This window comes from Melanotaenia boesemani, chromosome 13, assembly GCF_017639745.1.
Source record: "Melanotaenia boesemani isolate fMelBoe1 chromosome 13, fMelBoe1.pri, whole genome shotgun sequence".
NCBI lineage: Eukaryota > Metazoa > Chordata > Actinopteri > Atheriniformes > Melanotaeniidae > Melanotaenia > Melanotaenia boesemani.
Window position 1 is genome coordinate 21,005,317 of NC_055694.1, and position 12,841 is coordinate 21,018,157.

The following is a 12,841-nucleotide window of genomic DNA, read 5'->3' on the forward strand; positions in this document are numbered from 1 at the left end:
AAATTAGAAAGTATTTTAGATAATCTAAATATCAAAATCTGAAGCAGTTAAGTTTCCAATAATAACTTTAAAACTTTTTGGGCTGTAATGGTGCTTCTCTGAATTGAAAAATATCCTCCAGTTTATGGTTATGTCAAGGATAATCCTTAAAATATTGATTAAAAAATAAAGAAACAAACAAATAGCTATGTTGGGTTTACTGTCTGTAACAAAGTGGTTCTGCCATTATGTTTTCTGCCTTTCAAAGCTCGTTGGTATGTCTGCCAACCTGATTTGTTAAGTTTGTAAATGCTGCTTTTAAGGTTGTTTGTTTGAAATCAGGCTGAAGTACTGACCTTGAGGCTAATATCTTAGAGGACTTGAGGTCAGACACCACGTAGAGGAAGTAGTAGCTGAGGAAGACTCTCCTTTGTGCCAGTAGTACGGTGAAACAAATTGCGTCCCAGACGATGCCGGCTTCACCCTCTGGCAGTTCACACTCCTCGTCAGGCTCAGCTGAAATGCACAAAAAGAGAGAAGGAATATTTCTAGAGAAAAAAAAACAACAGCTCTGACAAAACTACCGTAATTAGATGCTCGTTAAAATCTTAGTCACCTGTTTTCTGCATCCTTCACACATCAAACTCAGCTTAGTTATAATCAATCAATTTTCTAACCGTACCCAAACCTGTGAAATGTTTCAAATGCACATGAGACAAATAAATTTAAACATTTTAAAAATCATCTCTGTAGTAAGCTAACTAAGATCTACTTGCTGTCTGAAAAAAGTACTGGAATAATGCATGTGGCACAAATAAACCCTTATCGATTTGAGATTAAAAAGAAAAGAACTTACTATTTATGATAAACTTATGTAAAGTACAGTCTGAACTCACTTTTTGTCTTTAAACTTTCTCCTTCTTTTAAATTCTTTAGATTATGTTTTTTTCAGTGAAAGGAAGAAAATGCATCTATAATCATATTCCTGTTCTTTCGAAAGGTAATTTTAGTTTTTTACAGTATTTTAAGGAGTACAAAGGGAGTAATAAAAATCACATTTTCCATACAGCTGAAAAAAAAACTGAATTAAATATAATTATAACTTGCACAACCTAAGAAACAACCTTGCTACTGGTTTGCATTGCAATGGCCATTTACATCACTTCAAGTTTGCCTTTTTCTTTGAAGGGAGATGCTTAATCTTTTTGTTAAACAACTTTTGCAGTTAAATGACACTTTCTCTTCAAGCAGCATAATTTAAACTCTAACAATTAAATTTAAAAAGTTAAATATTCACTTTTTTATGTAGACATAAATGTGTAGATGTGCAGATTATGCAAATGTTTGAAAAAAGTAAAAAAAATGAGTATTTTTCAATTATATAATGTGTAAAAAAGCAATACGTGATGGCACGATAAATCGTTATAGCTATTTAGTTTATCTTAATAGCTAGATACAATGTGTAAAACAGATAAATAGGTGTTACTGTTACAGCAACTTACGGACATCATAGCCTTTGATGGTGCAGAACATACTGAATGCCTGAATTAACCAGCAGCTGTTCTTCAACAGGCTGTCCAAATAGGCACAAGAACCAAGCTGAAGAAAAGACAGAAAAACAGCTTTAGTCATACCGTCGACTGAAAAGGCCTCAAAAGAAACTACACAATTACTCTGCTCTACTCTACTCTACACAATAACACAGCTACTGAATCTCTGGTGAACTGTACATTCACTTACAGACAGTAAGTTTTTCATAGCAATCACAAAGCAGGTGTAGCCGATGAGCCAGTCCCAAAGTCGAAGGATGTATCTGACAGGCTGCATTAGCACGCTGCCGCCAAACAACATAAAGTAGAAGCAGGCCACCAGGTAACCAAGACAGAAAATGTTGATCCGCGTAGTGCCAGTGATGAAGATGAGGCAGAGCACCAACCAGAAGAAATAGCTGAAAATAAACACCTTCACCATGTCGAGGTAGCACCTGGAGACAAAACAGACATAATTCAAAATTGGCATTTTGGTATGAGTGTGCACAGATGTGTGATCCATACAGAGCTCATTCAGCCCTCTGCAACCTTCTGCAGGTTGGTTTATGGGTGGATGAATATTCTGTTGACAGCCAAATGGGAAAACTGATGAAGAGTCACAGTAAAGCCAGCAAAATAAAGCTTATAAACAAATGCTCATGAAAGTGGGATTGGTCCATGAGTGCTTATCCAGCAGTTTCAGTTTACCAGAACAGCTTTCATGACTTTAACAACACATATAAAATAATAATCTAACTCAAACCTTTAATGCTCCTAAAATGACCACAAAGCAGCATGATGGACTCCCAATTCTCCACCTGCAATTTAACGTAAAGAGCAGGAAGCTGTTTGAGGAGATTAACTAAGTGCTGCAATAGGGAGTTCAGCTCATTTCCTGCTATTATCAAGAGCTCAAATTTATCAGTCAGTTATGTTAAAAAAATGTTTTATTGTACATGAAAATAAAAAAATTCAAACTTTATAGACAAGACTTGGACTATTTTTAAATATCTAGGTAAAGCGTTTAGATTTAAAAATCCAACACTGCAAAAACATAACAAAAACAGAGTTAAAAACATATTTTCATTTAGAGAGCTGAGAGCGACCATATCAGTTTAAAAAGCGTAATAATGAACAGCATCAGCCAACAACTAAGAAATGGAAATGGGAAAAGTACTCTTACTCTTAGTTTTAAAGATAGATGAACAACAAAACATTAGGAAAAGCCAAAAGTGTAACATTTCCAACCTGCAGTGTAGGAAGTTGTCAACAGGTATGAACTGGTTGAAGGAACAAGGGTCCAGACTGCGGCTGATCTCAACATTGTCACCAGCAAGCAGTCGCACAGCAGCTCGGTTCTCCTCCACAAACACCTGCCACTGCAGGGAGGAGCAGAGCAGCAGGAGGTGGTCATCTGCAGAAAGGGGGATGGTGAAATTATTTAGAGGAACAGCACTGGGCATATGGAATGAAAGTGAAGAGAAGTAGATGGAAGATAAACTTACAGAAAATGAAGGATGGGTTGGGTCTCATAGCAAAGTCAGGCAGGAAAAACCACTTGATAACATTAGAGGTGAGAGGTTGAGTTGCAGTCCTCCAGGGGTAATCTGTCAATCAAATCAATAAAAATACACAGAATTATGTGTTTACACTTGTTTCCATGCATTGTATAGTTGCTTGTTTGCTTTTGCAAAACTCTTTTGCTTTAATGGACTTCTAAAGAAAAAAAACAAAGATAACAAAGATCTCCAACTAATCTGGGGAAAAAAAAAAATCCATACCAACACACAGAGCAGGAGGGATGCCAATGCAGAGGAGGTACTGAACTACCATGAGTCCGGCAGTGAAGCAGCAGTATTTAGGCCACACTTCTCCGATAGCCTTCCTGCGTCGTCGGAACAGGACTGCCATTAAGGCACAGGAATGGAGAAAGGCGTAGAAATCCATCCTCTGACCAATAACGTTCACTGCCACTATTAAACTGATCTAAGAGGAAATGTATGCATATGTGGAAGTCAGATGTGTTCAGGTACACATAAATAGATGTGGACATGCACACACTTCAGTCATTCAAAAAGCACCTCGAGTCCAAATTTGTAGAAACAGAAGTTAATGAAGTATTTGATGCAGGGCAGGATGCCATGATCCAGATGATGCCTCGTGATGCCTTGGAAAATTATGCTAAAGGGTGGCGGCTTCAGGTCATTATTGAGACGGAAGTAAAGCTGGTGCCGATGGACAGTTGCTTCAAACAAAAGCAACCCCAGCACCATAAGATGGTTCTACAATGCAGAAAAAAGCAAACTGAGACAGAATCCACAAGTAGGGTTATATTTTAGTAAGATTTTGTTTCAGGATTTTGAGAAGCATCAGGTATGCTTATATAAAAGTGTGATCTTGGTTAGCTTTTTAATATATTTATTAAGTTATTAGCATTGCATGTTATAGCATTTTTATTCTTCTCTTCTATATCAAATGTATTTTGTGTGTAAAACTGATTAACTTTTTAATAAACTTTGATGCATCTTTTCAATTCAAACTACAGCAGTTTTGAGATATAAATGTCCTGAAGATCTTCAGCCTGCTGGGACATTGCTTTCACACTGGAGTGTATGGTGGAGCCTAAACATGGGTGCATGTACTTAATGACATCATGCTAAAGAAAAGCTGAGAAATATCAAAGAGGATTCTATAATCCATGCTTTTTCGCACCCTTAGACAGGGAAGGATTCTGCCGTCACACTTGCGCAGTGCTCCACACCAGTAGACGGGGTCAACAGGTTCAATGTAGAGAATAGACCTCCTCAGCAGCTCCATCATGTTTCCTCTTATCTCTGCTCCATCATCTAGTCCTGAGCTATTGGAAGGCAGCAAACCCTAACATACCAAAAAGAAAGAAGTGTGAGGAGGACAGTTGCAGTTTTAAATCATGTGATGTTATGATCCTGTATATACTAATGTAAATTGATTATTCATACTAATTCTTGCTATTATAGACTACCATGAGCTTTAGAAGTACACAAAAGAAGAGAGAAAACACAGAGAGCATTCATGGTAAATGTACCAACTTGTACATAAAAAATATACGTAAACAGGCAAATTGACACCTGCTGCACTCACAGCAGTGCAGTTGGAGGAGTAATCAAGAGGTTTGATGACTTTGAGCTGGTAAAACATCTTGCACACCACCATGACACAGGCCCACACAGCAGAGATGCTGGATGCCAAAGGTCGTAAACGTGGGAAAGGGAGTGCAAAGACCCACAGAACCAGAAACAGGAAGTTCATCAGCGAAACCTATGAAAATAAAAACCGCTCACATAAATTAATCACGTTTTTATCACATTGGTACATAATAAATCCCAGTGTGATAAACTGCCCATTCATTTTACAAAAGTAGCTATGTTGTTATGTTTGACTGGCATTGTGAACATTAAGATTTTTACGCACAAGGCATTGCATGCGCTCTCTCTCTCTGTCTCTCTCTGTCTCTCTCTCTTTGTCTCTCTCTCTCTCTCTCTCACACACACACACACACACACACACACAGATTTAATATCCCACCTCTTGCAGAGACACCCAGATGATGCCAGTGGAAACTATTTTAAGGCTGTGAAGCTCCATCAGTCTCCAGCTCAACTCCTGGAGCCTGTAAAGTCCAGACACAACCTGAATGAGCAGCAAGCTTGCTCGGTCCACAATCACGTTCCACTTGTCTTCATGGTTGCTTTGCATGGTTTCTGAGAGGAAGAGATGGTATTAAAAGGGTAACAAAGAACATCAGACAAAACTACAATGCATTACTGTAATAGCTGTAATACAGTTCAGACAGCCACAAACATCTGCATAAATTATAGAAAAATTTACTTTTTTCTTAAGAAGGGAGAATCAACATCAAACTTAACTGAACAAAAAAGGGGGCATCAGAGTTATTATTTATTTGTATGTTTGGTAAAGAGCCTGTTGCTATACAATGCCATGTCAGTTCCTGCCCCAAACTGATCCAGCAAAAGGAGACTGGAGACCCATTATGGACCCTTGGTGGTAGTTACCGTCTCCTGTTGTCTCCTCCTGCTCTTCAGCTCCTTTCTCAGAGGAGCTTTGCAGTCCAATGCTGTCCAAAGTCTCCTGACTTTTGGCATTTCCCATCTGCTCCTTCACAAGTCTGTTAGTCCACAGAAAATGTTTCCATTTTCCATTTATTTAGGTCGTTTAATAAGAACTTGTGGGTTCTAGATGATAGACTGTTGATTAACTTTTAATATGCTAACAAGTTGCATTAAAATGTAACATGGCAACACAATTAAAATCAAGAACTAAGCAACAGCCTTACCTTTTCTGAAGCTTCTCAATGTTTTCTTTAATTCTGGGAATAGAATGACAGCCTTTTAGCAAATGATAATATCATGACTAATGAACTGTATTGGTTTAAGATAGTTTAGTCAAATATTTCATAATTAATTTAATTATTTCATAAGCAGTTATTCAAGTAGTAGATAATACTGTATTATCACAGTCTAAGAAACCTGTTAAGTAACATTTTCCATTAGAGATTGAGTATTTGAGTTCATGAACCATTAAAAATATGTAACAGATAAAATGGCTTAAAATGACTAGATGGATAGAAGTACTGGAGAAAATCTATCATTGTAAGATTGTTTTGTTTTTGTTTTTTAATTACACCTTTATGGCTTTATTTAATGTTCAGTTAAAATTGTGGCATAATGGGTTACAACATGGACCCAGAGGACACATCTGATTACTTTGCATACGGTTCAATAGGTTCATATCGTGCTAGTCCATTATTTCACACAAAAACTCCCACACAGACTGTTTTCTGATCAATACCTTTAACAATGAAGTTAGTACTTATAAATGTTTCTTAGAAAAATAATGCCATACATCACAAACAAAAAAGAAACCGCAGGTGAATGGTAGATATATATATATATATATATATATATATATATATATATATATATATATATATATACAGTCAACTATAATCTGAAAAACATTACATCAAGATATGGTGTCTGCAGAAATCTTACACCAGATCACTGGCCACAAATGAAACAATTAGACATATTTCCTTCACAATAACTCAACACAGATTTGGATTATTAGAATTTGGATAAATCACTTTAACAAAATTAACAGAGGAAAATTCTTTGCTATAGTTTGGTGGGCCGACGTTGTTTCTTCATATCATCAAAACCGGCGACTACTCATTAATCTACATGACACACCTTCAGCATCTGATAATGAATAAATATCATCCTCATCCCAGGTAGATCCAGGTACATTTTATAGACTCATTAACCTTAATCATAAGACAGAACAACACATATTCAGGCAATAATTGCCCTTCACATGATTATAAAATGGGTCTGTATTCCAGCAGCATCTTGATTATGTCTGACAAATTACACCTCCCCCACATCAATGTTCAATCTGATTAACAGCTTTTGCAAGATTTCTGGTTTACCATTGACTGGTGGAGGACCACGTGACTGCGCCTTACTTTGATGTTGAGTTTGGAGATATTTCTTAAATATCTAATATTTATATCAAACAAACCCCACATATCATGTCAGGCAGGATAAACCAAACTTTACCATTACTTCCTCACCCTCCAGCTGTGGTATAGTCAGCATGGAACAAACAGCTCAAATCCTGCTTGGCTTGATACCAAACACAGCATCAGTAAATGATCTATTAATCGTATTGCATTCATCGATAAATCACTTAAGAGCAAAAGCTGCTTCAGAATTAACCCCATATATATCAATGCGTGTTGAAAAGCAAACATAATCTCAAACAATCTCCTTTTTCTCACTCCTATCAGGCATAACCCCATGTTTAAAATGAATAATGAGCCCATCAACATCCCTGCATGGAAATAAAGAGGCTTAACTGGCTTTTTTCTTATTGAAGCTCTCTCTTTTCACATTTGATATTTTTTTAAACAGACACACAACTTACTCCAACACTGTTTTTACCAGTACATACAACAAAGAAGTAATCTGATATCCATAACTTTCACAGTTTTACTCGTTCCTGTTTCCTAAAAACAGGGCTAATTTCATCCTAGAAAACTTATCTCCCACCAAGATGATTCAAATTTATCTAATGGTTCTCAAATTTCATTTTCTATGTAAGCCTTTGTCTCTTATTAATAAGTGAGCACTAAACAAGTTCAGGAATTGAGAAATCACACCAAATAATCATATCTGCAGGCGATGAAAGGAATTGTATGAAACAGTTTAGTGCATGAAGAATCTCTACACAAAGCATAAAAATATCTGTAATATGAACGCAACAAGACTTTTAAAAAAGAATAAATGTGTCTCTTACAAGTCAGATATCATGTTGACAGAAGCTTTGAGTTCTTCCTCTCTGGATAAAGAAAGGGATGAATTAATTTTTTTTTTAAAAGGACAAATTAGATAAACACATACAGAGATGAAAAAGTACATTTACAGGTGCTTACTGCAACTACACTAGTTTTAACCTACCCGCCTGCTACACAGTCTCTATATCAGTATGGGTGGCTGTATGGGTGGCTGTCTCACCTGGACTTCAGCCGAACAGGTACATTGTCCAGGTCAGTAAGAGTGAGGAAGTCTGAGTTGAAGTAATGCAGCTGGAGGATGCAAGCCAAAAGAAATGCAGCAGGTAGCAAAATACGTGCAAACAGCTCCACTGTGCTGTACCTTTCCAAACCCAGGTCACGGAGCCTGGAGAATCAGACAGGAGAGGCAAGGAGTTGGCTAAATTAAACCACCTGAAAAGTCTTATTGTACCATACAACAAGTCTTACAAACTAACACAGATGTATCTATTAAATTAAGTAAAATGGTGAAACTTCACATGTGAGTAGACTCACCCTTCTTCTGACATGCCCATGATCTGTCTGAAGAGTGCAGAGACACTTCTGAACTGGTACATATAGACGGCTATCAACACCACCATGGAGTAACCCACCACCACTGCCCAGAATCTTTTCAGAATCCGACGCCAAACATCATAATGGACCTGAGTGGCAAAACAAAGAAGGTCTACTGATTATTAACTACAATAATAACTGTTAACTCCAAGAAATTTTCATAACTTTTACAGCTTTTTCACGCAGTGTAATTTGATAACCACTTTTCATATGTTGCTAGTGGTGTTTGGATTACTTAAGTATGTTATTACATAGCTCATGAGTTTGGCTTCCTGAGACACATGAAAACACATCAGCTAAATTACATCCTTAACATCATGAATAACAGTGTTGTCTGTATTCCTCCATCTATGTGGTATGTAAAACACAATGGGGGTTACTTATGTTGTCCAAATAGGCAAATAATGTTGTCTCATGTCATCTCAGCAACCATTAGACCTTCCTCTAAGTGCATACTGTCTCTCTAAAAGATCAGCAGAAACATAATAGGGGGAGGAAAAACTGGGAAACAGCAGCAAAAAAATGGCTGCGTGTGTGCTTATTAGTCATAATCAATACTTTCAGCTGTAAAATAGTATTGATGAGCCATGCACAGTCTGTTTGTGAGTGCATTTCTTGCACAGAGTCTGAATGTTTTATACTCAAAACAAAAAAAAAACAGCTTCATGATTTACTCATGACAGTTTTAGTCACCATATTATAGTATAAGATGAACCTAAAATTACTGTGGCTTTCTTTGTTATGGAACATTTTAACTTTAAAAGTGAATTTCCTTCCATTTACATGCCCACGCAATTAGACATTTCTCAGAATAACCCATTTCTATCCTTAATTCTACAATATGTACAGTGAGGAATGCTCGTCCACACCAGTGAGTAACGTACAGTGTTTTCATTAAAAAAAAAAAAAAATCTCCATATTTTTTGTTCATGCTCAAATTTTACTTTTTCCTTATCAATCTACTCACATTATTCCACAATTTTAAAAAGTATGTTTTTATGTTTAGTACATTTATCAAACAAAAAACTGTGAATATCTCATTCATGTTAGTATTCTAACTCTTCTATTAATATTTGGTTAAAGCACCTTTGGCAAACTAAGACTCCAGTCTTCCAGGGAATTATCCAACAATCTTGGCACGATTATCCCCAGTAGAAATGTCTCCCTTTTTTCTGGGTTGAAGCATCCAGATTAAACTACGGAAGTGTGAGTTCACATCCATTTCCTGGATGGGCCAAAGATGCTCTGTTGGACCAGAGTCCAACATTTCCAGCATGTTGTCATGTGTCATTAGTGAGAAATGGCTTCTGCGTGACCACTCGGCAACTGGTCTTATATTAATAATCAAGTGCACTTATCCTTCCATGGTTTCACAACATCTGCAAATGAACTCTGGATTTCATTTAACTAGATTGTCTGTTACCTTTCTGACCAAGACTCTTTTTCCATAGTTAAGCAGACTGCCCTGGCAGCCAGATCTAATAAGTTTGTTTATGGCTCTAAATGTCTTATTTGTCTGTCACTGTTGTTGGAGTTGTCAAATGAAACTGATTATAATTGCATGCATTTACATTTTCTTGTATCATTCACCAGATCTGGACTTTGCCAGAAGATCTGTACTTTTAAAGAAAAAAAACTAATTATGTTGGGAATTGAAAGACCAATTACAGTAACAGAATCCACCCGACTGTAAAGGTCAAACCTGATTTGCTGCACCTCAAAGGTGTTTTTCAGAGAGGAGAAAAAAATCAATGATTCCTAAAAAAAATGGTAGAGTTTTATTGATCTACACTTGTTGAAGAGCCTTTGCTGCATTTACAGCAATGTGATGAGTTGTCAGCTTAAGTAATAACCTTTACTTCACATGTCCATACTCTGCTCTCCCCTCTTTGTCCTGCATGTATCTGCTGTGTTTGACTCAGCAAAGTGTTGCCACGATGCAAAAAGACATCAAATGGATCCAGAGTTGCATCTCTGTATGTTTTATGGGGAATAACAGAACAGGTCCTTTGGGTTTGTTATGTTGCTATGAAACGCTGTATTTTGAGAGAGCAATTCGGAGTGGAAATGCTCAGCCATGGTGTTGATGACCATTTGCTTTGCTGGCATTGTTTGTATTAGTATGGTACACAATATAAACATGCAAACAGAGACAAAATCTTTCAGTGAGCTTAAGCAAAACACAGCACAAGGCTGTTTTTTTTCTATTTCTTGGTGGAGTATCGCATTCAGTCGGTTAGAAAAATATTTAAATGCATTAAAAGCAGTTTAAAAAAAGTCTAAAACAAGAAAAAAAATTAAGGTTGTTCAATTTTTCTGTATTCACATGAGCTGATTACTTATGCAGTGTATTAATCACAATCAAGAATATGAGGATGATCCAAATAAAACAATTTACTCACCTGGTAGAGAACAACACAGAGTAGGAGGAGGACAATGTAGAGGATCTTGTAGACGACTACCTGAGTAAGTGAAACATCACTTGGTAAATTTAAATCAAAGCCTTATGATGGGCTTTTTCAGCTTTACATGTACAAAACTGCAAGAGATTATTGGCCCCACCAAGATGAGGGACTGCGTTCAGTCTTTTCTTTTAATTTCTCTTCTTCTCATCTACTTCGTCATCTTTTACTAGTTTATATCTAAACATTTTATCCTTTAACATATAACAATAAGTCTAAAAAACAAAAAGGAAACATCTGAGCGCAACATATTTGATATGATCAACTAAAAAATGTCTTATGATTAAAAATTTTAAGTGTGGCATTAAATACCTTTCCAGAGAAGCTGACCACAAAGAACATTGAGTAGCAAAACAGGATCCAATATTTCACCAGCATTCCTTTAACACTCGAGATCAGCATCTCTACTAGAGGTGATGGCTGACTTTCCTCCGCTAATAACAAAGAAACAAGGTGAAAAGGTTTGAGGAAAGGCAGAAAATTGAGCGAGAGGGGGAAGTGGACTTGAAGAATAGATCAATAGAGAAGAAAAGCAAGTTCAAAATCACTGGAGAGGACAGGACGGTATCAAGATGATTTTTATCAGTGCAAAAGTTTTACTTTAACAAAAGTAAATGCTTTTTTTCTGTCACAAGCTATAGTTTTGGGAGTGGCACTCCAAAGATTAAATTACGTGGCATGACTTTGACTTCATCTAGAGATTCCGCCTTTATGTTCTTCTCCTCCGTTCGCTCCTTGAGCTGCTGACGAAACATCACCCAGAAGTTGAAGCTGTAGAAGACCTGCATCACAAAAATGGATGGTTTAAAAGCAGCAACAGATTTTCAGATTATCTTGATGAGTAAATGATTAAAGATTTACTTCTATTTATCAAATATTTATCTGAGGAAGACAAGCTGTGAGGACATCATTGTACACATATGAAAACCTCTTGACTGATTTGGAGGAAAAAAAAGTCAATGAAATTAGTCAGCTCTTCTAATTGACAGTCATGTTAACAGCTGGTAAACCTGACATGAACTCAGTCTTATCTGCTAAAAAGAAAAGAAATAAAATAACAAACTATGCTTAAATGCATTTGTTTGTAATCAGTGTTTTATTCTTTCACCCTCTCTGTTCTTTGGTCCAATCCCATTTCTGTTATTGTCAGAATACTGTGAAAGATATAAAGAGAATTCTGTGACTGAAATCCTTTTGAAATCAATCTGCCCCCTTATCAGTTTCTTTATAAAGGAGACAGTGCAAAGGATGACACGTATTAACAGCTGATGATGTGGTAAATGCTTTCGATGGATGACAGATCTGGACTGTAGACTCTAAAAGGTTATGGCCTGGAATGGTAGCAAGCCAGTTAAGCATCCAGACTCTTTTTATTTCAGAGCCATACTGATTTTATTTAAAGTGGTTTAACATTGTTTTACTGAAATAAGCTACACTTTCACTGGTAAAAGGGGATGGATGGGGACATACAGTATGCTGCTCTAAATCTGTGTTTTTCAAAAATTAACAGAGGTGTTACAAAATCAATGACATCCAGTATGGAATAATGTGTTTTTAAGGACCCAAAAAAACAGGTTTAAACCCTAGTCCCTTGTGAAAAGGGACATGCAGTTCCGCAACATTTGGTATCAACTGAGTACAAGTAAATAAATGGTTACTATCGGCGATACCGATACTTTTATGAGGGCTGTCAAATCTAAAAGTTAAAGCAGAGATTAATCTGTCGAATTAATGCATTAATTTTTAACGCATGAATAAGAAAATTATTACTCATACCATAAAATTCTGAATATGGCATTAACTTAGAATGATAACAGAATGATTTTGGGCACGCAGGTTCCTTCTCACCTAGGTTTGTGATGGTTTTCAAGTCTTACATTTAAAATTTAATAATCTGGTGTACAGAAACAGTTATTACTGGT

The 12,841-nt window shown here is 36.5% G+C and overlaps 1 protein-coding gene across 1 annotated transcript in view; it reads right to left on the bottom strand.

The window, feature by feature from the left end:
* The window catches only part of si:dkey-11f4.7 (piezo-type mechanosensitive ion channel component 2), a 29,847-nt gene that overhangs the window by 14,840 nt on the left and 2,166 nt on the right, over positions 1 to 12,841 (bottom strand). The window contains exons 3-20 of the mRNA XM_042003175.1: positions 11,593 to 11,701; positions 11,232 to 11,353; positions 10,860 to 10,919; positions 8,398 to 8,546; positions 8,084 to 8,248; positions 7,866 to 7,907; positions 5,842 to 5,874; positions 5,561 to 5,673; positions 5,073 to 5,248; positions 4,629 to 4,805; positions 4,221 to 4,385; positions 3,590 to 3,790; positions 3,290 to 3,494; positions 3,014 to 3,115; positions 2,757 to 2,922; positions 1,720 to 1,963; positions 1,482 to 1,578; positions 336 to 495 (exon numbers count right to left, since the gene is read on the bottom strand). Coding sequence (XP_041859109.1) covers positions 336 to 495; positions 1,482 to 1,578; positions 1,720 to 1,963; positions 2,757 to 2,922; positions 3,014 to 3,115; positions 3,290 to 3,494; positions 3,590 to 3,790; positions 4,221 to 4,385; positions 4,629 to 4,805; positions 5,073 to 5,248; positions 5,561 to 5,673; positions 5,842 to 5,874; positions 7,866 to 7,907; positions 8,084 to 8,248; positions 8,398 to 8,546; positions 10,860 to 10,919; positions 11,232 to 11,353; positions 11,593 to 11,701 — 2,486 coding nt within the window. The remainder of the gene's footprint in view (positions 1 to 335; positions 496 to 1,481; positions 1,579 to 1,719; positions 1,964 to 2,756; positions 2,923 to 3,013; positions 3,116 to 3,289; positions 3,495 to 3,589; positions 3,791 to 4,220; positions 4,386 to 4,628; positions 4,806 to 5,072; positions 5,249 to 5,560; positions 5,674 to 5,841; positions 5,875 to 7,865; positions 7,908 to 8,083; positions 8,249 to 8,397; positions 8,547 to 10,859; positions 10,920 to 11,231; positions 11,354 to 11,592; positions 11,702 to 12,841) is intronic.